Source organism: Bombyx mori, chromosome 15 (genome assembly GCF_030269925.1).
Source record: "Bombyx mori chromosome 15, ASM3026992v2".
Taxonomy (NCBI): Eukaryota; Metazoa; Arthropoda; class Insecta; order Lepidoptera; family Bombycidae; genus Bombyx; species Bombyx mori.
The window spans coordinates 30,541-56,408 of NC_085121.1; the positions used below are offsets into that span (position 1 = coordinate 30,541).

A 25,868-nucleotide genomic window follows, 5' to 3' on the forward strand; every position below is an offset into this window, starting at 1 on the left:
GGATTTTAAATTAAATGACGATAATTCGACTTATAACGTGTACTTTATTTTAAATAGTAAAAAATGCATTCAAAAATACTTTCACAAAAATTGCAATATATGGCGTGTGCGCAATAGTGGCATAGATTACAGAGTGTAGACGCCGATGAGACGCCATAACGATATGGAGCGGTGGCGCGAAGATTTGAATCTTGAACATGCCCCCACGCGTTGAAAGCTCGACTTTCAACTGGAGACGTCATCTTCAGGCAGCAATGGAACAATGTTGCTAAAGGATCTTCGAACAACGCCATTTCTGGTTTTAATATCAGCAACTCTGGTTAACTCTGGTTATCTGGTCAGTACCAGGATATACCTCGACAATGCGTCCCAATTTCCACTTCATGGGTGGAAGGTTTTCTTCCTTCAAAAGGACTAGGGTGCCAATTTTCAGGGAATAGTGACATGATCGCCATTTTATACGCTGCTGGAGTTGGGCCACGTATTCCTTACACCATCGAGTCCAAAAATGCTGGCGTATCTGTTCAATCCTCTGATAACGTGTGAGTCTGGTAATAGGGTGTTCTTGAAAGTTCCTTTCGGGCAGGGAAGTGAGAGGCCGGCCGATAAGGAAATGACCTGGCGTGAGCGGCGTTAAGTCTTCTGGGTCTGATGACAAAGGAGTTAGTGGTCGAGAGTTAAGGATCGCCTCAATCTGAACCAATGCTGTGGTGAGCTCCTCAAAGGTTAGGTTACAATTTCCCAGCACTCTATTTAAATGATGCTTAGTTGACTTAACACCTGCCTCCCAAAGACCTCCGAAATTAGGGCTGTACGCGGGAATAAAATGAAAATTGATGTTATCCTGTGCCGAATCAGCGGCCAAGGAATCACAATTGGCTTTGAGAAATTTCGATAGGTCATTATATGCGCCAACGAATGAGGTACTGTCTCTAGGCTTTCCTCTACGCGATATAAATCTCCGTAACGCTAATAGATAGTTATTGCTTGTTAAGTTACCCACCAATTCTAAATGAACTGCCTTAGTAGTGAAGCACACAAAAATAGCAATGTACGACTTGATGAGTCTACAACCGCGACCATTACGACTAGCGCAGGAAACGGGACCGGCATAGTCCACGCCTGCTGCACTTTCAAATGCGTAACCTCCAGGTTCGAGTCTCTGCTGCGGTAAGTTGCCCATTAACGGAGCGAATGACTTTCCTTTCATACGATTGCAACGCACACACTGACGGTAACATTTTTTCGCTAAATTACGACCGCCTATAGGCCAGTAGTTTTCTCTAATTGTGGCTAACAGGAGTTGAGGGCCTGCATGCATTAATCTTCTGTGTTCAAACTCAAACAATAACTTAGTGACATGATGTGTGGACTGTAATACGATAGGGTGTTTTTTCTCAAATGGAAAATTTGAATTATCCAATCGACCTCCGACGCGAATTAAGTTATCTTTATCTAAATAAACGTTAAATTTAATCAGCGAGCTTTTATTAGGGATTTTCTGTTTTCTTATCAATAAATCATACTCAGGGAACGATTTCATTTGCGAATGTCTCATAATCAAAACCTTAGCATTCTGCAATTCGTCAGCACTTAAATATTTATCATTACGTTTGACCCTTTTTTTAAATTGTTTATAAATCGCAACACGTACGCAACGGTGCGCAAAAGCCTTGAAAACCCTGAAAAGCGACTAAATTCTATGAGTTCGCGAGGGGCGTTGGATAATGTTAGTAATGAAACTTCGTTTCTAATCTCAGGTAACTTGTCACTGGCACATGGGTTAGAGGGCCAATGCGAGTCACTACGTTTTAAATAATCTGGACCATGCCACCATAACTTGTGAAACTGAAGAGAATTAATACTGACACCACGCGATATCAAATCAGCGGGATTCTCGTCAGTCGGGACATGTCTCCAAGTGCAGCTTCCAGTTTTATCTAAAATCTCTGCAATACGATTACGCACGAATGGCTGTAATTTAGATGGCAACATTTTTAGCCAGCCTAAAACAATGGTAGAATCTGACCAAAATATAACGCGGTTGAATTTAGCACGCAATGCAGTTACACATTTCTCATAAATTCGAGCACCAATCAACGCGCCGCAGAGTTCTAGTCGGGGTATAGTCGTTGGCTTTATGGGAGCAACCCGGCTCTTAGCGGTAAGTAGCTGAACTGAGACTGCATCGTCGTAGTCAATACTACGCACATAAACACAAGCACCATATGCACGCTCAGACGCGTCAGTAAAAATGTGTAACTCCAACTGGGAGTGAGAATCACAAATGACATGTCGCGGTATGCGCAAGCTGCTCAAATGAGGCAGGCTGTCGACAGTTTCGATCCACGCCTGGCATATCTCTGAAGGCAACTCCTCATCCCAAGATAAGCGTTGAAGCCACAACCTTTGTAAAATTAATTTCATCGAAATGATGAAAGGTGATAAGATCCCAAGTGGGTCAAATATTTGAGCTATGACAGAGAGAATGTCACGCTTTGTTTTTCCCTTAACAATGACAGGATTGACAGGAAAATGAAATTGGTCTGACTCTGAATCCCATCCGAGGCCAAGAGTCTTATTAGGTTCAGCATCTCCGAGTTTTAATTCAAGGGATGGTTGATGACTGGCTTGTGATAACAGTTGAGGTTCATTGGACTTCCATTTTCTCAGAGGCATGCAAGCTGATGCTAATTCAGCAGAAACTTGCTCACGGATGCGCAATGCTTCGCTGATGAAGTCACTTCCAGTCAACAAATCGTCGACATAAAAATCATGGATAATGATGTCCGCTATCGTGGGGTCCTTACATTCTATACCTATTTGTTTCAAACATCTACTAGCGAGATAGGGTGCGCTAGCAGTCCCATAACTGACTCTGTTTAAAGCATATGATTTGAGTGAATCTGACTCGTTTTCGCGCCAAATAATCTGTTGTAACGGTCTGTCCGCTTCATGCACGACGATCTGCCTATACATTTTCTCCACGTCAGCTACAAGAACATACTTGTGCTGCCGAAAACGTAAAAGAATTGACAGAAGATCGTCTTGCACCGTGGGTCCTATCATTTGAATGTCATTAAATGAAACCCTTGAGGAAGTAGGGCTGCTCGCATTAAATACGACGCGCAACTTAGTGGTCGTACTACATTCACGAAGGACACCATGATGTGGGATGAAGTAATGAGGCAACTCAATATTCGGTTTGCACTCTGACATGTGACCAAGATTTTTATACTCGCGCATAAATTCCTTGTACATTTTACTAAATGAATCATCACCTTTGAGTCGACGCTCCAAAGATAATAAGCAATGTTTAGCTCGCTGATAAGAACTTCCCAAAACGTCAGGCGCTTGTTTCAATGGGATTCTTACGCAAAACCGTCCGTCTGCGAGGCGAGTTGTATTTTTAACAAAATGTTCTTCGCATAACTTCTCTTCAGGGAAATAATGATTTGACTGAGGACAGACTTCTTCAAGCTGCCAAAAACGCATGAGTTGGTTTTGGATGTCATCATTAAAATTATAAGAAGTCATAGAATCAACTTGAGTGAAATTACATTTAATTTTACATGGCCAAGTCGATGTATGGCCGCTGGTTACTGGACCAGAGACTATCCAACCAAGTCTAGTCTCATAAAGAATCGGCTTGCCATCCCCTAATTTAATTCTTTGAGAACCCAAAATGTCCCAGAAAACATCAGCACCAATAATAAGATTGATGGCAGAAGGTAAGTAGTACTTCGGATCCGCTAGGCAAATGTCTGAAGGAACCTTTAAATTTCTAACATCTATCCGACATCCAGGAACGTTATCAGTGATGGACGGCAGGATGAAACAACTTAGACAAGTTGAAAAGTTCTCATTCAAAGATTTAACTTGTACGCGACACATCTGACTAATATGTGATGTTATATTATTTATGCCTATGACAGACTTATTTATGCAATTAACTGGTAAATTCAATTGTTTATACAAATCCTCAGTCATGAGACACGAAGTGCTACCGCTGTCGAGTATCGCACGGGCGATGACCTCACGGTTATTGCTGTCATATAATTTCACTAACGCAGTAGATAATAGAACATCACACTGACCTTGACCTGAATTCTCATTAGTGGTCATCACGGTTCCCGAAAGTACGACGCTCGGATTGTGAGAACTGCTCGGAACCACAGAAGGCTGAGACTTGATTGATTGACTCGACTCACTAGCATTGTTGCCGTTATCACAATCAGCTGACACCGATGCTGTCGACTGTCTCACGCCAAACTCGTTTACGTGTATGAGTGTGTGGTGTTTACGTTTGCAAACCTTACACCCTGACTTCTTACACGAGTTCGCATAGTGTCCACTACGAAAACAATTAAAACATATTTTATAATTGGGCAACAACTTGTACCGTGCTTCGCTACTCAATGCGAGAAAGTTCGGACAATTATTTAAATAATGTTCACCATTACAGTTAGGGCATGGTTTCATTGGCGAATGATTTTTATAGTTGTTAGTAGTGGTCGAAGGATTATTGATATTATAAGAACCACCTTGAACAGAAACCATAGTCTTAATTTTTGTTGCACATTTACTACTACCAGTTTTTTGAGCATTTTGTGACATTTCAATGGTCTCAATTAAATCAGCTCGATTATGCAAAAATTCTAAAAAGGAATCAAATTTAATAGTTTTATCTTTACCTTTTCCTAAATTACCCTTGTACTCTTCCCACTCACGGTAAGTTTTTGCATCTAATTTTTGTGTGACGATGTGAATTAAAAGTGTGTCCCAATGCGTTACTGGTTCTCCTAACGACTCAAGTGCGCGCAAGTTCTTATTGATTTGATCTATCAAACGTTTCAAATTGACAGATGACTCCTTTGTGATCGGGTCGATGTTAAATAAAGCAGCGACATGATTTTGTATTAATAAACGTTTGTTGTCAAACCGTTCACATAAGAGCTTCCATGCCACTAAATAATTGGTTGCGGAAAAATCAACAGATTGAATTACTACTGCAGCCGAACCCTCTAACGACGCCCTCAAGTAATGAAATTTATTTACTTCATCGATATCATCATTGTTGTTAATTAAACTTGAGAATGTGTCGTGAAACTCCAACCATTGATCATATGAGCCTCCAAATTTGGGCAGCTGGATGGTAGGTAACTTAACAAGTCTATGATTAGCACGTGAATGTGAAGCATTCGATGCGTTTTCAATCTTCTCATGTAGCCTTTGGTATGTATTTAGAATTTCATGTGCATGAGCGCATGTTTTATAATACTGAGTTTCAAACTCTGTTCTTTCAGCCATTTGTATATCCATGTTATCAGAGCTGCACTCTATTTTCAACTGTACCTCATCGTATAAGTGATATAAAGCTTCGATCTTACCAATGCGCAATTGTAACTCCCTGACCTCTGTGGCAGTGATCGTTGATTCATCTATTGTTTTCAGATGACTCGCGAACACTGTTAATCGACCTTTGATGCTGCTACGTTTCTTTATTAGTTCCTTTTGCTCAGTCATTTTTGGAAGACAGGTATGATCGGTCTAGAATCAATACAGGTAGTATATGTTTACTTATGTACTTTTATCAATTACATAAAATACATAGAAACAATTAATGATGAAATCACCTAACATCAAATACCTGATAATAATCACACAATGTTAAACAGTTGTTAAACGAGAAGCTCAGTAAAATAATGACAACTTAACATGTAAATAATAATGAATTTTGTGATTAAATTATAAATTGTACACGTTATTAACAATGAAGGATTAAATTACCATTTTGAGACAGAACAATGTGGGTCCATAAGATTTTATCAATAAATTTAAGTCGATGCAAAATGTTACAAAACTAATGATAAAACGGTCAAAATTGATGTTAGTTAAACAAGTTCGTTTCTTATTTAGATAATAGAACAAACAAATACGCATAAAATATTTAACTAACTAACCTGGGTTTATCTAACATTAAAGCAATCGATGACATTGGTACTTATCTGTTTCACTGAACAATGAATTGGTTTACTAACCTTACAATTACGTCGAAATAAGCCTAAAATACCTGATTAATTGAGTGTTGGGTTCAAATTATACAAAATAATCATTTAACAAAGGATTTCCACACTTGAACTTTGAACTCTCGACCACTCTTCGATGGCGTGCAATCCCGTTCCATTAAATTTGCACTCCACGGCTTCAGTATTGTATGTAATCTTCTTTTTCAACAAAGTATGAGCTGGTAAGTATATCCATCCGGCTCGAAGGACCATGTAGGGGCCAGGTATGGATTTTAAATTAAATGACGATAATTCGACTTATAACGTGTACTTTATTTTAAATAGTAAAAAATGCATTCAAAAATACTTTCACAAAAATTGCAATATATGGCGTGTGCGCAATAGTGGCATAGATTACAGAGTGTAGACGCCGATGAGACGCCATAACGATATGGAGCGGTGGCGCGAAGATTTGAATCTTGAACAACAGTAATACAGTAAAATTAAAAAATTATAAACGGAACCCAACACTCTTAGTAACTATAAAACTTTAATTCAAGCCGCAAGAAATTGATAAATCTTGCGACCAATGGAACGGCGCGGCGCCTCATTTTATTTTTAGGATATAATAACATTAGTTCTATTGCTGCAGTGAGTACATAATTGTATTCATTAGAAACTTGACTATAACTAAAACGACGTGATATTATTAATTTAATTTATGTCAAACTTTACAAGTATATACACAACTTAGATAAGATTTTAGTTTATATTAGACACCGACCCCCCTTTACAGGGTCTGGCAAACATTATATAAAGGGACAACTTTCCCCGACACATACACCGTACTCATACACACATAATTAAAATGTACCGCACACCCACGACTTCGGGCGCCGCTAAAAACCCTACCACTCCCAGCCCTGCTACCACAACCGCAGTGGCGCAGGGTGCTGCAAAGACGTTTATCAAAAGACCGGACACCAAAAGAAGATCACTGGATAATATGGACGTTTATAAAAAGCAGCAACAAAACTACGCTGCACTGCCTAGTGATCAGCTCCTCCAGGAGATAATGAAGACTTTTGAGGACATACCCTCGAAAGTTCAAGAGTACCCTCAGATGAGGAGGGATATCAAACAGTTCCTGGAGGTGCAGTCAGATAAGGGTATACGAGCAATCTTCGAGCTCAGTCGGCGCATCCAAAGTCTCGAAGCAGAGGCCCCGAAGACAAGGACACTTGCAGAAACCTCGTCGTCTTATGTCCAAGATATCATACTTGGGAGGCTGGGAGAGGTAGAAACGACACTGACTGAGCGACTGAACGAGATGGAGAGAAGTCTGAAAAGGGACATAATACAACTGAACGACGAAAATGACGGCCGGGGCTCCGACATGATCGACAAGATCATCGACAGGATCGACGAGACCAGAGCTGCCATGGACCAAACGACCGAGGCGGTCGAGAGTCGAACGCACGCTCTCGTCAAGGATCTGGTCGGTGGTCTTGCCGATGATGTCGTTGCAGCAAAACAAGAACTTACGGAGGTCGCAAAGGGACTGGCATGCGATATAAACCTAGCTCCAGTCTCTAAGTCGTACGCCAGCGTCGCAGCAGCCAAACCCGTCCACCGTCCTGCACTTCATTCGATGGCAGTCACTCTCGAAGGTAGTCAGGAGACTGCTGACGAGGTGCTCGCCAGGGTGAAGAGGGCAGTCGACGCCAGAGGCACTGGACTTAAAATTAACAAAGTACGCAAGGCAAAAAACCAAACTATTATATTGGGTTGCGACACCGAGGAGGAAAGAAAGAAAGTCCAAGAGATAATAGAGAGTCGTGGGGATGGACTGGTAGTAGCGCCCATGAAGAACAAGAGCCCTCTCGTTGTCCTGAAGGATGTTTTCGTGGAAAGTGAAGACGACGATATGATTAAGGCACTCCACGTCCAAAACAAGAACATCTTCATGGGCCTACCGGAAGAAGACAGGCAAATGGAGATAAAATTTAAAAAACGTACCAGAAACCCAAAGACCGCGCACATCATCTTGCAAGTGAAGCCGAAAGTATGGCAGAGGATGACGGAAGCTGGAGCCCTCTATCTGGACCTTCAAAGGGTCAGAGTCGAGGACCAGTCTCCGCTCATCCAATGCACGAGGTGCCTTGCATTTGGACATGGTCGTAAATTTTGCACCGAGAGTGTGGACAGATGCAGTCACTGTGGAGGACCGCATCTGCGCGAAAAATGCGCAGACTTTATCGCAGGGACCGAACCGCGGTGCTGCAACTGCTCACACTCTGGGTTGCGGAAGGCTGACCACAACGCTTTTAGCGCCGAATGCCCGGTACGAAAAAAGTGGGACTACTTGGCTCGCGCAAATACCACATATGCATGACCATGCAGGACATTACACAACACATACACACAGACACAAAGCACACAGAAACAAAAACACAACACACACAAATATGAAGTACACAACAACACGAACACAAATGATATTCAGAATGTATATTGAATATACACGATGATATCAGCACAAGAACACTTACAGGAACAAAAAATGCGAAATAAAATGAAAATTGTCTAAAGAAAATAGTCAATAAATATATATAAATTTAGTATATATATGTTATTGCCTAGGCAAATGAGTTTTTAAAAAATATAGAAAGAAAGCACAAACGTCACAACACTACAGAAATCTCACCAAACCTGCTAAAGGCATAATAATAGCAAACATAATAACGAAATAAACTTCCTGTTGTAAGAATAATGAAGTTAGGATATAATTAACTAATACCGAACGGAAGAATGTAGCAATTAGATGCTAATTAAGAGTATATAGTAATGTAAGTTTTATAGATATAAGCTAAGAACTAAGAAAAAAGTAATGTTAGAATGTTAGAAATATAATAAGTGTAATAAAAGATAAGTATAATAGTTAAATAAGTAAAGAAAATTGTAATTAAAATAAGAACAAGTACGCAGTACTTGTAAGGAAAACCAATATAATATGTAAAGTATAAATAAACAAAAACAAACTAGAAACAAAAATAAAACTGTACAAACTTTATTTTCCTATAATAAAAGAATAAAAATATCGTAGCATAGAGAAGCGGGAGTCCCACCCGGCAAAGAATGAATGTGGAAGGATATAAGAAAGATTATGTATGCGGCTTGAAAGTGCGAGAGGAATACATGTGAGAACTTGAATGAATGAGTACATAGATAAATAAGGACACGGTGTTCTCATGATCGGGGAAAAGCAGAAAAAAAAAAAAAAAAAAAAAAAAAAAAAAAAAAAAAAAAAAAAAAAAAAAAAAAAAAAAAAACCTAACCTAACCTAACCTAAACCTAACCTAAAAAAAAAACAAGATGATGGTGATTTTGTATGTTTTGTATTTGTATATATGGGCGCAAACGCCACTGTTGGCAATAATTAACATAATAATATATAGTTTAGCTTATTCTATGTTAATATTTATTTATTATTAGCAACAAAACTGTTATTCTACCATATTTAATAATTAGCAGACACTGTTTTGATGTGAAAATGTTCAGAATATGTTTAATGTTTATATTATTATATAACACAAATGACTGTATAAATGATTAAATATGAATAAAGCATAAATATTAATAATAATTTATATTATAATTAACAGTACTAATAATTTAATTAAGTATTGTAATTGTTATGCAATGATGTTGTTAGCGCCATCTATTATTAGGCTGGATAATAACAATGTTAGTTAATATTACTTAAAAGTAATTCATGTAAAATAAATTAAATGTGAGTCATGTAAATTCACTAAAATATGTATTTTGAATATTAAGCTATGTTTTGTGAATTGTTTCGCAGTAATTACATTTGTTTGTATAAAAGAAGTTGTAGTTGCTATAACCAACACAAAATGGCTAATTGTGTAAAAACCACTGAATGGCGTGGCTTTTTGTTGTAAACAAGTAATGTTAAAGTTTTATAGAATTGTATTCAAATTCAAATTCAAAATCATTTATTTCAACTTGGATGTCATCAAAAACACACTTGTTGAATGTCAAAATGTAAAAGAAAATGTTAACTCTACCACCGGTTCCAAAAAAAGCCACAGTCCTGAGAAGAACCGGCGAAACAATCTCAGCGGGCTTTTTTTTTTTTTTTGTATTTTCTCAACTATTTTCTTTTTTTTTTAAACAAGAAAACATATTTACAGTATACAAAAAAACAAGTCAAAAAAATACAATTCAAATAAATAATAATAATAATGAAAAATGAAAAATGAAAAGGCCAGGAGCGAACGCCTCATTCCCACGTAATGCCATCTAGTAAAAAATCCTTAACTTTATAATATGCCTTGTTGCACAAACGTTCCTTGACAGTTTTCTTAAATCTATGAACAGGTAGTAGTTGAACGTTTTGTGGGATCTTGTTGAAAAGTTGTACACCCAGCCCCCTGAAAGAGTTGCTTATTTTCTTAATTCGAGCCGCCGGCAACGCAAGCCTATGTTTGTTCCTAGTGTTCACATTATGCAAATCGCAGACTCTGGGGAATTCTACAATGTTTTTACGCACGTACAATAAATTTTCAAAAATGTATTGGGACGCTAAAGTTAGAATTTTGACTTCCTTAAACTTGTCCCTCAAGGATTCCCTCGGGTGCATATTATAAATAGCACGAATAGCCCTCTTCTGCAGGATGAAAATCGTTTCGACATCGGCAGCATTGCCCCATAGCAAAATGCCATAGGACATAACACTATGAAAATAACTGAAATAAACTAGACGTGCCGTATCTTCATCAGTATACGTTCGTATTTTTTTTTACCCGAAACGCTGCAGAACTAAGTCTATTCGCTAACTTGCATATGTGAGGACCCCACTGCAGCCTGGAATCAACTGTTATACCAAGAAAAACTGTCGAATCAACAAGCTCCAGTGTCTCTCCACTTACAATGATATTAGTGTCTACTTGTCTAACATTAGGTGTGGTAAATTTTATACATTTTGTTTTTTTGTTATTTAATAACAGATTATTAACACTAAACCAATGTACCACGCGTATTGTATTTTCATTGTAAAAGAACTTATGTGTGTGAATCCTGGCTTAATGCCGACATATACTTTGTTATATTTGTGATTCAATGATACCTCAGAAACCCGTTAAATTTTGTATGAATGTGGTTATCGCTTCGATCAACAATAGTAACTAGATAAAGGGATACGTACAAAAATAAAGCAAAAACTGTCCGCGTGAATGTATACTTATATAGCTACATTCGTTTACTAACAAACGGAGAAAAAAGTTTTGAAACACTTTTACGTTCAAACTAGTTACAGCTATGGCACCTAGTAATAAAGTCACAAATTTCCAAAACATTATCTAATACTTACGATCATTCGTCACATAAAAGGAGCAAAGCAATAAATTACTCCTGTCACTTACCAATAAAAAGACATATTTTAAACAACTTTTAATGTTAAATCAATCTTAAAATACAATAAATAAAGTAACTTTTCCCTTAATTGCTCTGAGAACTAACATCGTTTTGCTTTATTTATTTTTGCTTCTTGAAATGCCGATTTCTATTTACTACAGGAAGTAAGGGAGTCGCGCTGAACACCAAAATAATTTATTAATGAATTAAAGTAAAAGTTTAGTTGTTTACTTTTTATGTTTTGGAAATGTATGTTTGTTAGTATCTATACATTACTTATTATTTTATTAGCGTTACGTTTTTGTGTAATATTTATTTTTAAGTTTTCGCGACAAGTGCACATAATAAAACAACGTTTAAACGGTTTCAAGCGCGGTATTTTTATAACAAAGTTTCGGCCACGTTTCAGTAGCCGTGAGCACGGAAGGCAAAGATGTCCAGTGTCAATAAGCGGAGATCTTAGCTGGCTTATAAAAGTCATCTCTTGTTTCTCTGGCGACAATCGAGATCCATTCTGCACACGTGATTGCTAGGAAAGCTAAAATGAAAATGGAAAGCTAAGTATCTAATGAGAGTCCAACAAACAGACACAAAAGCAGCATTAAACAATTTTAACCAACTAATTTTGAAGTACTGTTAACAAATTTAAAAAAATTATTACAACACAAATCTACTCCATGCATTTACTGTTCTGTTAAGCAAAAGTTTGTCCATGAGTTGGCCGAGCCTTGGCCAACATTTGTAGCGGTGGCTAAAAATCGGTAATTTTGTTCAAAATTTAATATTATTTATTAGTTTAAAGCCTAAAGTATAGTTTATACTTCATGTACTTACCGAAAGTAAGATACTTCAGCCGTTAAATTGCTTTTTCGGGCATTATTTTTGCAACTTTTGAATACACACTGCGGCATTGTGAGATGGGTTGACATTGGCTGTGTTTGAAGTGAACTAAACAAAATAACAGCTCACATTTCAAGTGAGCTGTTATTTGACGAGACGGATTTTCTGCACCGACCGTGTATCTAGTTACTATTGTTGATCGAAGGGTTATCGTTATCGTTAATAAATTTATTTGAATGCGATGCTTAGAGCGAAATTATAGGTTAATTATAGCTCGGCAAGATTCTAGGATATCTAAAAGTTGGTGTCGGATTTAGACGATGTCTAGTTATTCCTTTGGGCTTAAACAAGGAATAGTACCCATCACTTGACACAAGTATACCATCTACTCCGATCGCAATGAGATTTCAACAAATAAAATAAATAGCATGTGAGGCAGCTCATGCGAACTCACATTGTGCATGTGTGTCTGTTTCCCTATTTCTGCCTAGGAATAGTAATGAGCTTCGGTTTCAAGGATGGGGCAGCCGTACCCTAAAAGCTGAGACTCAGACCGCATGTTTCAGGGTGGGTAGCAGCTCTTACGTCTGTTGGCGCCCATTACCACTATGCACTAGAATGGCCATGAGCTTAATCAGCATTAAAAAAAAAAAAAAAAAAAACAGAGCATTGCGACGTCACGCCGCGCGCTTATTCACAATCACTACACAATCGCATCGTTTGAATGTGTTGAACACAAGCTACATAGAGGCGGAGTGGGGGTGTTAGGTTTTATTTTCGTTACGGAATTTCTAGATTCGGTCGCCGCGCTCACAGCCCACGATAAAAGCTATGCAATAGCTTAAAAACATAAAGATTAATCTCTTAAAAATCTGTCTGAAAACTGTTTCATTCGTAAGCAACTAGCGACATGCTCCTCCCCACGTGCACCTGTATATACCTAAATGCTATTAAGGTGCTAAAATGAAATAAAACACAACCATCTGACGAGATATTTATTTGAAAGTTACAACGCGTTGTCTGCCGCCTATCTCATACGAGTATGTCAAGACAACCCGTCTATACATATTGAGAATGTATGTATACATATCATTGTATTGTTCGTTTATTTATGTCCGCTGATAATAATCTATACACCTACATAACAATCATAAAATGAACAAAATACTTAAAGGGTATTTACAGAGAGTTACACAGATAATAGTTTACAATAAACAATTGCATTTGATCCATATAAAGCGTTGTACGCGATTCAACATCACACCACTATAGGCCGTGCGTAAGGTACGCCACTGTACGCCACTGTACGCCACTGTACGCCACTGTACGCCACTGTACGCCACTGTGTGTCATGTGTCCGGCCACTCACGCATTGTTCATTGTGACGTCATTGTTCCGCACTCAAACGATTCCAATCGACAACATCGAATGTAGTACACTTGGGAAATTATTTCAATACACTTATCACTAATCATAATATTATATTGTTCTTTAACACATCGCACCACCACCACTATGGTATTTGATGGTGGCATTTGTAAGTTTGTTCTGTATTCTATTAATGTATGTGATGCAGTTAGAAGTGCGACCGCGTGTGTCCGTTCCATCGCATGGCGGCAGGCGGCGGCTCAGAGACGGAGAGCGCGCTGGTGACGTCAGTGAGGGGGGTGGGGTAGTACACGGAGGGGGAGGGGGCGCGGCGGCTGCGGCCCCGGGGGGGCGCGCGCAGCTCCGAGCGACGCAGCGTGCCGTTCCGCACTAGACGCAGCGACACGCGCTCGCCGCAAGACGCGAACGAGTCGTCGCGCGTCTGCTCCGGCGAGTCGCGCGTCCGCCGCCGCCATCCGCCCGCGCAGAACATCTTCAGGAACACGCGCTTGAATTTCTCCCCAAATATCACATAAATCACAAAGTTTACGCTACTGTTGATTGTCACCAGAAGATTGCTCGTCTTTACGAGAGGATCTAAGTTTTCTAGCTGGTCCCCGAGGAAGACTTCGAACGAGTTGGTGACGAGCGGCAGCAGGTTGCACAGGAAGAATACGAGCACGACCACGAGCAGCATGGTGGCGAGGCCCAGCTCGCGGCGCTGCACCCGCGACAGGCGCGCCCGCTCGGCCTGCGCCCGCCGCACCTGCCGCACGATGCACGCGTTCAGCGCCGCCAGCGCAGAGAACGGCACGATGTACATCACGATCATGTACAGGGAGTGGATGTACACCACGATGTAGGTCTCGGTGCGGAAGTGCAGGTCAGCCGTCACGCAGTACACTGGCTCGCCGTCCACGCTGCGCGTCACCACCTCCGCCTCGAGGAACTTGGGAGCGTTGTAGGCGAGCGCGAAGGCGGCCGTGCCCAGCACGTACCAGCGGGCCCGCGAAGACGTGCACAGCGACTTGGCGCGGAACGGATGGCAGACGGCGACCCACCGCTCGACCGTCACGATCAGCGTTAGATAGACGGACATGGTTTGCGCCGCGTTGGCTATGGGGTAGGCGTAGGGCGTGATGTGGGGGCAGACGTGGTAGTAGTAGTAGCGCAGGCGGCCCGTGTACGGGTAAACGGCGGTGAGGCCAAAGAGCAGCACGGAGGTGAGGATGAGCACGGTGTCGCAGGCGGCGAGCCCCACCAGCAGACAGTTGATGGAGGAGCGCATCTGTGGCCGCGAGAGCACGACGACGGACAGCGCGTTGCCGAGTAGGCCGGCAGCGCCGATCGCGTTGAGCAGCACGCCGTGCACCACGAAGCGGAACAGCTTGTCGGCGGGCTGCACGCCCACGTCGGAGTCGCACCCCTCCCCCTCGGTGCCGTTCATGCCGCGGGCCGCGCGCTCTCCCGCCGCGCCATCATCGTCCGCCTACTCCACGAGCGGCCACCGCGCGCTCACTGCTGCCTCCGATCTGAAAACATATACAAACATTGCTTAACAAAATAATTGATTGACTTCAACGATTTCGACGGTTTTTCGCTGATTTTATAGTCGAATTTTTTTTTTTTTTTTTATAGCTTAGAGGGTTGGACGAGCTCACAGCCCACCCTGTGTTAAGTGGTTACTGGAGCCCATAGATGTCCACAACGTAAATGCGCCACCCACCTTGAGATATAAGTTCTAAGGTCTCAAGTATAGTTACAACGGCTGCCCCACCCTTCAAACCGAAACGCATTACTACTTCACGGCAGAAACAGGCAGGGTGGTGGTACCCACCCGCGCGGACTCACAGAAGGTCCTACCACCAGTAGAAAATGCAACTAAAGTGGACGATGACTGAAATGTAGCACGGGTACATATTATTTTCCTAATAAATAACACGATATAGCCGCGAGGCGACCATTTCGTTTTATTATTGCGACGTCATGTTTCATAAATTTTTTTAAACTTAAAATAATGGAATACAACTGTAAATAAAACGACTTTTACTATAAAATCTTGAATTTATTATTGTCGGTGCACTATTACCGCCATTTTGAATACTTTCTATTATATATTTAGTTACATGTCCTATCTATAAATTAGAATACATATACTTCATCTGGCCATAAATACTGTTACAATTAAAAATAAACAAAAATTTACATTTGAATTTGGAATCTGTCATTTTTATTGATTTCTCATTGAGTTTTCTCATTTTGGCGCCAATACATTGTACAATATTTTGCGATATTAAAATGGAGTGGGGTGATAAAGAGAACCGAATTGCTGTGATTGCATTACACAAAGTAGGTATTGAGCCAAACGAATTTTTAAAACTCTCCATACGCTTGGTATTAGTAAAATGTTTGTGTACCGGGCTATTAATAGGTGCAATGAGACCTCCTCTGTTTGTGATAGAAAAAGATCTGGCCGTCCACGTAGTGTTCGTACGAAAAAGGTGGTCAAAGCAGTAAGGGAAAGAATTCGAAGAAATCCTGACTTGCAGCCTATAAGAGATGTACTGTCATTTCTTAACTGATAATTTAAAAGAGAATAGGGTGGTAAAATCGAAACAACTACTGAAGCGGTACGCAAAGGGAGGTCATAGAAAATTTTTGTTTACGGATGAGAAATTTTTTATAATTGAGCAACATTTTAACAAACAAAATGACCGTATTTATGCTCAAAGCTCTAAGGAAGCTTCCCAATTAGTCGACAGAGTGCAACGTGGGCACTATCCGACTTCAGTGATGGTTTGGTGGGGTATTAGCTATGAAGGAGTGACTGAGCTATACTTTTGTGAAAAAGGTATCAAAACATCGGCACAAGTGTATCAAGATACCATTCTTGAGAAGGTAGTGAAGCCCCTTAACAACACCATGTTCAATAATCAAGAATGGTCCTTCCAGCAAGACTCAGCGCCAGGTCATAAAGCTCGGTCTACGCAGTCTTGGTTGGAAACGAACGTTGCGGACTTCATCAGAGCTGAAGACTGGCCGTCGTCTAGTCCCGATCTTAATCCGCTGAATTATGATTTATGGTCAGTTTTAGAGAGTACGGCTTCCTCTGAACGCCATGATAATTTGGAGTCCCTAAAAGAATCCGTACGATTGGCAGTGAAAATTTTTCCCATGGAAAGAGTGTGTGCTTCTATTGATAACTGGTCTCAACGTTTAAAGGACTGTATTGCAGCCAATGGAGACCACTTCGAATAAGCTTTTTATACTTTAAATTGTTTTATATTTATGTATTAATACATACATTACTTTTACAGTGTGTTAGTTTAAACTAACACACTGTAAAAGTAATAAATGTTATTAGGAATAGAATTTTTTTTCCTTTGTCTCAGTATTTATGGCAAGACTAGGTAATAGATTATTGATCAGAAAATCAACAGGCAAATGATAATTAAATGGAAATGATACATGTAAGAGCTAGCAAGAGCCTACCTATAGTTAGAGTTTGTAATGCGTGTGCACCAGTTGGATTGAACACGGCCACCTCGGGTATTTGTCGTAACATCACCGATCAATCCGTATTATTTTATACGTCATTAGTTAGATAGAATATTTCAGACGCAATCGTTGAAATATTTCAAAAGTTAATCAAAGATTTGGGTTCCAAATTATTCAATCATTAAATAAAAGAACCTCTCTTAGTGAAAATGCATGACAGATTATGTACTACGCGCGACAATCTGGCATCGAAATTGGAGAATGGACGTGAAAGAGGCAATTTGCTTATGGATTTTATACCGAAAACTGAGACGTCGGAGAAGAAGACAAAGACGATACTGGGTGCATCCTCTTTTAAGTGAAAGACTTTCTTTTTTTGTAACTTTATATTCCGACCTGAGACTACAAAAAGCTTTTTTTTTGAACAAAGTTCCTTATGGGACGATGCGGAGGGGAACCCTAACCGGGAAAAAACGGCCGTAACGTAAGATTTTATGTTTGTTACCTCATAACTTTTTTTTTTTTATTGCTTAGATGTGTGGACGAGCTCACAGCCCACCTGGTGTTAAGTGGTTACTGGAGCCCATAGACATCTACAACGTAAATGCGCCACACACCTTTTTTTTTTTTTTATGATTGAAGGTTTACTGGTGGCCCGGAGGCCTTTCCAGTTTCACCAGGACAGGTGGGCGAGCAAAGGCTCAGCCAGGACGGGTGGGATTTGCTAACAGCTACCCGAGCGCCTCCGAAGGAGACCTAACAACTCAAGAGTAGCTGCTTCGCGAATGAATCTACTACCGGATCGGAATCGCGACCCGCTGAGAAGATCCGGCGAGTAACTCAGCGAGCTGATTCATGGGTTAGGTTGCACGGCGAACTCTTTGTCGAGTTCGACGAGTACGGTTACCGAGGTCCCTAAGCCTGCTCCTAGAGCTGAAGGCGTCTAGTGCAAAGGTTATTGGATCTGATGGATCCGTAAGAACGTGTCTAGGGCGTCGACGGTGACTGGCTCCTGCATGATCAGGATTCGGGGAGTAGTCAGCGGCGGCTACGATAAGGCGATTATAATGACGCATAGCCTTATCGAAGTAAGCGCCACACACCTTGAGATATAGTTCTAAGGTCTCAGTATAGTCACAACGGCTGCCCCACCCTTCAAACCGAAACGCATTACTGCTTCACGGCAGAAATAGGCGGGGCGGTGGTACCTACCCGTCCGGACTCACAAGAGGTCCTACCACCAGTAATTACGCAAATTATAATTTTGCGTGTTTGATTTTTATTGCACTATGTTATTCCTTCACCGTGGAAGTCAATTGTGAACATTTGTTGAGTACGTATTTCATAAGAAAAATTGGTACCCGCCTGCGGGATTCGAACACCGGTGCATCGCTACATACGAATGCACCGGACGTCTTATCCTTTAGGCCACGACGACTTGACTAGGTGAATCGATTTTGATGATTCTTTTGTATTAGAAAGCTGACGCTTTCCGTCTCGTATCATTTCAATTTAGTCCAGTTCTGATTATGGTATCCATCAGAAAACCATGTAAGCCTTAAAATTGCATTAAGTACGTGCGCGACAAATAGATAAATAACTCAATATCACGTCAAGCGATTTCGATGATTATTATTTTAGTGTATACTCATTTGTTTTGGAATATCTTTTCTTTTTATCAATTAAAAAATGTATACCCGAATAATTATTTTCTTTATACCTCGAATACAACTTAAAATTAATATTTTTATAATAAGGAACTTCGTTCCAATCCGGTGTCCCACGACACCACACATCTTTTTTTAACTACTTTAGAAAGTCAGTTGCATCTTTTGATTGTTTATATGATTGCGTTGAAAACTGAATGGGTCGATACATGTTTATAAAACATGAACGCGCGCTACAAGATGCGGCGCACGGGCCGCAGCGCACCGCGCGGTGCCGTGTGGTTATGTGAACAATAAACACTGCTTTGACTGATCTTGTACCGCGCGGTTATATGAACTTAGCCTTATTTGTACATACTTAGTAGTGAGGCTGACTTCCACGGTGAAGGAATTAACATCGTGTAATAAAAATCAAACCCGCATAATTATAATTTGCGTAGTTACTGGTGATAGGAAATATTGTGAGTCCGCACGGACAAGTACCAGCACACTGCCTATTTTTATCGTGAAGCAGTAATGCGTTTCTGTTTGAAGGGTGGGGCAGCCGTTATAACTTTCTGAGACCTTAGAACTTATATCTCAAGATGGGTTAACGTTGTATAGGTCTATGTCTCCAGCAACCACTTAACACCAGGTGGGCTGTGAGCTCGTCCACCCATCTCAGAAAAAATAAATAAAAAATAATCTTGTGGTTCATGTCGTCGTGGTAAACCCACTTTTTGTATTGGATTGGAGCATTAACAAAGTATTCTACACAAACCCTGCTTGTCCTCCCTCATGAACAATTATTGATCTGCTTACTTTGGCTTAGTACCCCTGCTTAGTTAATAGGGTCAACTGTATATTCTGGCCTTAACAGCATTAACAGCCTTTGTATAATAGTTCTAACAGCACGCGGCCGCGCCGAACTTTTCTGGTCTTGGACAGACGAAGTGTTGTTGTATCTGTTACTATCAACATACGACGACATACGAATATATGGTTGATGCCAAGCTTTTGAAGTGTCTGGAATATGACCGACGGCTCCGTACCCACTTTGTGCAAGGCGATCACAGCAGATTGTAGAAAATGGGTGACCGATATACTTCTGCCTTCTGTCTGTAAACGTCAGCCAACAATTAATATACTGCAAAGCGCCCCATATCATAATATTTGCACAAACACAATCCCTTTTTTTTTTTTTTTTTTCTTTTTTTTTCTTTTTTTTTTTTTTTTTGTCAGATCGAAATCGCCGGACTTCAGCCCTTCACTGGGGATGGAGGGCGGGGCATGTCGGAGTCGAACCGACTAAAACCTCCTGTCTCTCAACAACCAACGTCCAAACCTCGCATGAGACAAAACTCATGAAAAGGCAAAGGGGGGAAAGTGAAGCATTTAGTGCGGAGCACATCTCTCCCATCAAACACAACCCCTAATGGAAATTATTAAAAGGTTAAGATGCAGAAGCGGCTGATGGAAAATATACAGGATACAACGAATAGCTTAAAGAGCCATACGACACAACCAGAACCAATGTACGATGACAAGTTGTAGACGAACTGTAGACGTACTGGTGGATGACAAGGGATACAGTTACGGGTACGTCACACCACTGCGACTTGAGTGCAGTCGAAACGATTGGAGCTAGATGCAACGAACCCTAGCTAATAGAATACCGATAAATATAATTCTGACATGCCTATTGTGATTTCAGAAGTCTTCAATAAGACAACAGTGTATGAATGGCAAAAGCATTGCAATCACATAAAAATATTGAAAACGAGGACAGAAGTAGGGATGCATACATATAGATGAGCCTCTCATCATTAAATTAGTCAGTGACACTGAAAGTGAAAGTAATGACTCTGATGACGAAGTGACTTATCAATTAAATAATTGCGAGGACTTAAGAATACCTGGAGTATTCTCGTTACAGAACATTCGTCATATATTTTACGTTATTAAGCATTAGGTAATTATTGTGTTAAAACATAAATATTTTCGAACAGAATGTTTTTTTTTTTGGGTACCTAATTAACATTTTACTATCGCGCACTCAAATGACTAGGCATTAGTTGTAACACTAACAGGTTGTAACACTCATGCCATATCTCTATGCAGCATAATATGAGGAAATGCTGCGCCGGGTGCACGTAGGCAAGAACAAGGAATGTACATATAATTCTTTGATTTTCCGTGTATCTTTGAGTGGAATTTGATAATGAATTTGATTTGATATTGAACTTTGATATTCTATAGAGGTTGTTAATCTTCTACTATCGATGACTGTCACATAAAGTGTCAGTTTGACGCACGCTCTGAGAGCGAGTTCTCAAGACGTCGGTGAGATCGTGGTCACGCCATAAACCTAAGAGATAGATAGATAGAGATCGTGGTCAGATCGAAGTGAACAATGCTCGTGCAGTTGTTGTTGGCGGCTCAGGTGTTGGTGCCGGCGTACTCCGCGAACACCAGTCGTTACGCATTCTACCGCGACATCGGGGTAGGGGTAGAGGGGTCGCGGCGTGTGTTCGGAGGTGCAGTCGCGGGGGTCGGGGAGGGTGGCACTGCGTGTGCTTTACTAGACAGGTTCTGGGTGGCGCGATGCTCCGGGGCCGTGCTGGCGCTACGCTGGGTGCTCACTGCCGCTCACTGCGTCTCGCCGCGCCTCTCTTACGTCAAGTACAACACGCGAAGACACCCGACCACCGACGGAGATGTCGCGCCCGTTCACTATCTGTACATGCATCCAGGGTTAGTGCATCACGACTGAAGTGTGCACACTGCGACGACACAATGCATCACAACTCATGAGTGTTTGTTTGTATGTGCGACAGTTACAAGGTGGTGCAGGAGGACGAGGGTCACGGCGTGGACGTGACGGTGCTGCACCACGACGTGGGTCTAGTGCGCACGCGCTCCGACATGCTACTGGTGGCGGCGCCTTCCCGCGATCCGCTCGTCGCCATGAAACTGTACGACCCAGAGGAGATTACCGGTGAAGAAGTGCAAGTATAGTAATAACAACAAACGCTTTGATCAACTTATATCTGTCAAGTAGAGTACACAGTAAATTTACCAACAAAATGTACTTAATATATGATAGGTCGAGTGGTAGAGAAGCAATAGTAATTATGCCTGAGCTTGCGTCGCAGGTGTTCGGGTACGGCCGCACGGAGCGGTCCGTGCTGGGTGAGGAGTTGTTTTGCGTGCGGCTAGTGATGTCCAGGTGTGCTCGTGGCTCGTGGGTCCACTGCGTGTGCGGCGCCGCAAGGGATCTACGCGGGGTCTGCTCGGGGGATTCCGGAGGACCGGTCCACTATAAAGGGGTTCAGGTACATTCTTCTATGCTGTGTGCTGTATGCTGTGCACTTATGCTGTAAACTTGTTTGTCCGTCAAACGTTCCTTCATTTGCGAGTAACATATTATGTTTATAGCCAAACCTTCAGAGAATGCTCGCCTAGGTCGATGTGTTGTAGGTAGATTACACTACTTGAAAGAATAGGAATCTCTTTTCGATATCGAGTCAAGGGAACCCGCTCCTCCTCACGACCTCTCACGGCCGGAGTCCCTCAAGGCTCCGTCCTTTCTCCCCGTCTCTTTAGTTTGTTTACTAACGACATCCCGCGGTCGCCGCCGAACAATTTAGCCCTATTCGCCAAAGACACGACCGTTTACTAATCGAATAGAAACAAGTCCTTAATCGCGAGTAAACTCCAGAGCGCAGCCGTAACCCTCGGCCAGTGGTTCCGAAAGTGGCGCAAAGACAACAACCCAGCGAAAAACATACCGGTGCTTTTTCAAAGGGGAAACTCAACCCGTATTTCTTTCCGCACTAGGTACAAACCCCCGATCACCCTCTTCTAACCAATACCAAAATACCTTGGGCCAGGAAGGTCAAGTATCCGGGATGTCACCTCGATGCATCGATGCCAATCCGTCCGCATATAAAATCAGTCCGCGACCACGCCGCGGTTATTCTCGACAGACTTTATCCTATGATCTATAAGCGGAGTAAAATGTCCCTTCGGAACAAGGTGACACTTCACAAAACTTGGATTAGGCCCGTCATTTGGTTTAGGTTAGGATTAGGTGTTCGCTCACGCGACCTCCACACACTTAGACCGCCTCCAAACCTCTAAAATCCCACTTTTGCAGGTCAGCTGTCGGAGTTCAATTTTTCCTGAAGAACGTCGGCCTACACGATAACTTGAACCTCGAATCGATCCGCAAACACATGATGTCAGCGTCGGAACGTTACTTCGATAAGGCTATGTGTCACGATAATCGCTTTATCGTAGCCGACGCTGAATACTCCCCGAATCCTGTTCACATAGGAGCCACTCACCGTTGACGCCCTAGACACGTCCTTACGGATCCATCAAATCCAATAACTCTTGCATTAGATGCCTTCAGCTCTAACATTTGGAGTAGGCTTAGGGACCCCGGTAACCGTACTCGTCGAACTCGGCAAAGAGTTCAACGTGCTACCTAAACATCAACCTGCTGAGTTTCTCGCCGGATCTCCTCAGTGGGTCGCGATTCCGATCCGGTAGTAGATTCTTATGCGAAGCAGCTGCTCTTGAGTAGTCCGGTCTCGTTTGGAGGTGTAGCTGTTAGCAAATCCCACCCCCTGGCTGAGCTCGTGCTTGCCCTACTGTCCTGGTGAAATTGGAAAGGCCTCCAGGTCTTCTTCTACCTTCTTCAATCATACAGAAAAGTATACGAATATTCGAGACGGGGTGTTTCGACAAGCCGGCCGTATATTTATATTGTAAATACCATTGTTTGGTCGCGCCTTCATAGAGTGGTCTGTACAGATCGGCGTGACGTCGATGGGTCCGGTGGAGTGCGGGGGCGGCGGCGGGGCGGCGCGGGGGGCGACCAGCGTGTTCACGGCGCTGCGTCGGTACGCGGACCTCATCAACGACACCATACACGACACGGACTCGGCGCTGCGCATGCGCGTCATATCGCGCGCCTCGCTGCACTGTCTCCGCGACCACGTCATGCTGAGCGCTCTCACACTGCTCACACTAGGAGTGTTGTCGTGAACTTTTGTTTGAACGTTTGATAAATAAAAGTGCGATAAGGAGCAAGTATGAATCTATAGATAGCATCCGACACGGCTTACCATTAGATACTGATTGATTTAAATAAGACCGTGATGAAATGTTTTAAACTGATACACTTACTGTTGATTGGCGTCGGAGTCGGAGCCACATCGGTCTCTGAAACAATACATATAGGTTTGGTTATTGGACTGAATATGGTCGAGAGAGGCGGTCGACGCTCCCTCACCCCCTCAACTCAACTAGGAACTCGTAGTAGAATGTACGCTGAATGTACGCCTCGTTGGTTCAGCGGCTTGTGACCAGTGGTGTGGTGGTGACCAGCTGTGGAGGGGGTGGCTGTCAACCAACACAAGCGAAGATACCGATGTCGGCAGTGTGAGGACTACGACAGCCCTTACTTCAGTTTGTTTGGATGTTATTGTGCGAGGACCACCCTCACCACCAGTAGGATGGACTGCTTTCGCCTGTACTATCGTACTCGTTATTATTTATACACACATCGGATGTAGCGTATGGGCCGAGTTTAATAAGCGTGCAGCCAATTCGTGACAGAGAGCGCGAAGTGGCAACGGACGCCATGGCGTCGTCGCCGGCCCTACGTAGGCATGGTTACATCTGGCTACCTTCAGTTGCCAAATAGAGTAGCCAGTGGCGACCATCTATCAGTTCAGTTCTCCCTCGTATCGAGAATGGACGCCAAGCCGTCGCCTAGTGAGTTAGCTGTCATACATTGTAATATGAATTGTTTGGATACGTAGCCGGTGACGTCGCCATGGCGTCTCGGTGAGTTAGGGCCCTAACAGCTCCGCCCAGCTCCTAGCGAGTCGACGCACGACATACAGGGGCCGCTCATGTCCAGGTCGGTTCGCGTGCGCTCTGCTGTTACGATCCTCGGTAACTCTTCTCATTGTCTATGAGCCTATACTACGAGTATAATAGTTTAGGGAATTCTCAATTATCTTGCCTTTTGTGAAGAGCCACGCATCTTTTTTTGTGGTCGTAACAATATGACCAGTTCGCGTTCGTTCTTAATATAATTATTCTCACGAATACAGGTGAAACCTTGGGACGTGCTTGTGTTAATGTGATATTTAAAACCATCACAGAGCGGGTGCGTGCTTTGTATAATAATATTGTTATGTATATAATATAGGTACATTAAGGTATACTCAGTTGCCACGTGATTGCGCATTCCCGCGACTCTGAACACAATGTGTTTAATTATATAATGTACTTAAAATAATAGTATCGTTACGCTCAAAGTGAGGGAAAGCTTTGTTCATAGTTAATTAAATTAGAATTGATTCCATTGAGCCGCTAGTGCTCTGCCAACGACACCTCTCGGAGAACTGGTGCTACATAATTGTTAAATGCTTATTATTGTACTAAAATATAATATCGAGGGATAAAAGGTTATTTAGTTTAAGCGATTCGGTTTGAGTCGGCGTGGCGTGGATAAGACGCCCGTGCATTCGAGTCGAGCTTGCAACTATCAATTATTGTAGTAGTATATAGATGTCCACGTGCTCCGGTAACCACTTAAGTTTATCCCATTTAAGTAGCTAAAGAAGCTTTTTGTTATGATGTTTTTTAGACATTTTAAACTTCAAATGGATCTCCTGTAAAGTTGCATAAATGTCGCTTAAACGAAATAGCCTTACACTCCTCGATATGATGATGCAGGTACTAAAATGTTAATTGTAATTTTGAACAGAACTCAGTACACACATACGAGTGTGTACGTAACGTGTTACTGTGTAATGCAGTCAGATGTCTGCTCTATATTATTGGCGCTCGTTCATTTCTGACAGCGAGGCTTTGAAGAGAATCCATTGTGTCCACCAACAGAGTATCGCGCGTGCGTGTGTGCGTGTGTGCGTGGCGTCGGTCCAGTGCCAGCTCAGCACAACACCCGCAGCTCGTTGAGCGACCGCCTAAAGAAGTGATTGCTGGTGAGCTAGCAGATACCGAGTCAGCAGCCTGAGCCTTGTACATC

The 25,868-nt window shown here is 42.0% G+C and overlaps 2 protein-coding genes and 1 long non-coding RNA gene across 10 annotated transcripts in view; 1 reads left to right on the forward strand and 2 right to left on the reverse strand.

The window, feature by feature from the left end:
- Window positions 1–11,252: 11,252 nt before the first annotated feature.
- On the reverse strand, window positions 11,253–12,607 carry LOC134200142 (uncharacterized). The gene is made up of 2 exons (XR_009974925.1): window positions 12,279–12,607; window positions 11,253–11,982 (listed from the first exon to the last, which is right to left on the reverse strand). It is a non-coding gene; the product is annotated as an uncharacterized LOC134200142 (long non-coding RNA).
- Window positions 12,608–13,266: 659 nt separating this feature from the next.
- Window positions 13,267–25,868, reverse strand: part of FaR (FMRFamide receptor) — a 117,007-nt gene continuing 104,405 nt past the window's right edge. For 5 of the 8 annotated variants that reach the window (XM_021349466.3, XM_062672315.1, XM_062672313.1 and 2 more), the window contains 2 exons: window positions 23,993–24,028; window positions 13,267–15,184 (listed from right to left, as the gene is read on the reverse strand). In XM_021349466.3, coding sequence (XP_021205141.1) covers window positions 13,861–15,099 — 1,239 coding nt within the window. In that variant the 5' untranslated portion in view covers window positions 15,100–15,184; window positions 23,993–24,028 and the 3' untranslated portion in view covers window positions 13,267–13,860. 8 annotated transcript variants of the gene reach the window in all.
- LOC110385657 (chymotrypsin-2) lies at window positions 20,875–23,897 on the forward strand. The gene is made up of 4 exons (XM_021349677.3): window positions 20,875–21,550; window positions 21,634–21,808; window positions 21,952–22,131; window positions 23,618–23,897. Exons 1-4 carry the CDS (start codon window positions 21,210–21,212, stop codon window positions 23,849–23,851), a joined length of 930 nt encoding a protein of 309 aa, XP_021205352.1. The 5' UTR covers window positions 20,875–21,209; the 3' UTR covers window positions 23,852–23,897.

What these genes read in the sequence shown, in the direction of transcription:
- LOC110385657 (XM_021349677.3), top strand. Translation starts at nt 21,210, where the DNA reads ATGCTCGTGCAGTTGTTGTTGGCGGCTCAGGTGTTGGTGCCGGCGTAC. An exon ending in TTACCGGTGAAGAAGTGCAA is followed by an intron (nt 21,809 to 21,951) that starts GTATAGTAATAA and finishes CTTGCGTCGCAG; the next exon opens with GTGTTCGGGTACGGCCGCAC. An exon ending in TCCACTATAAAGGGGTTCAG is followed by an intron (nt 22,132 to 23,617) that starts GTACATTCTTCT and finishes TGGTCTGTACAG; the next exon opens with ATCGGCGTGACGTCGATGGG.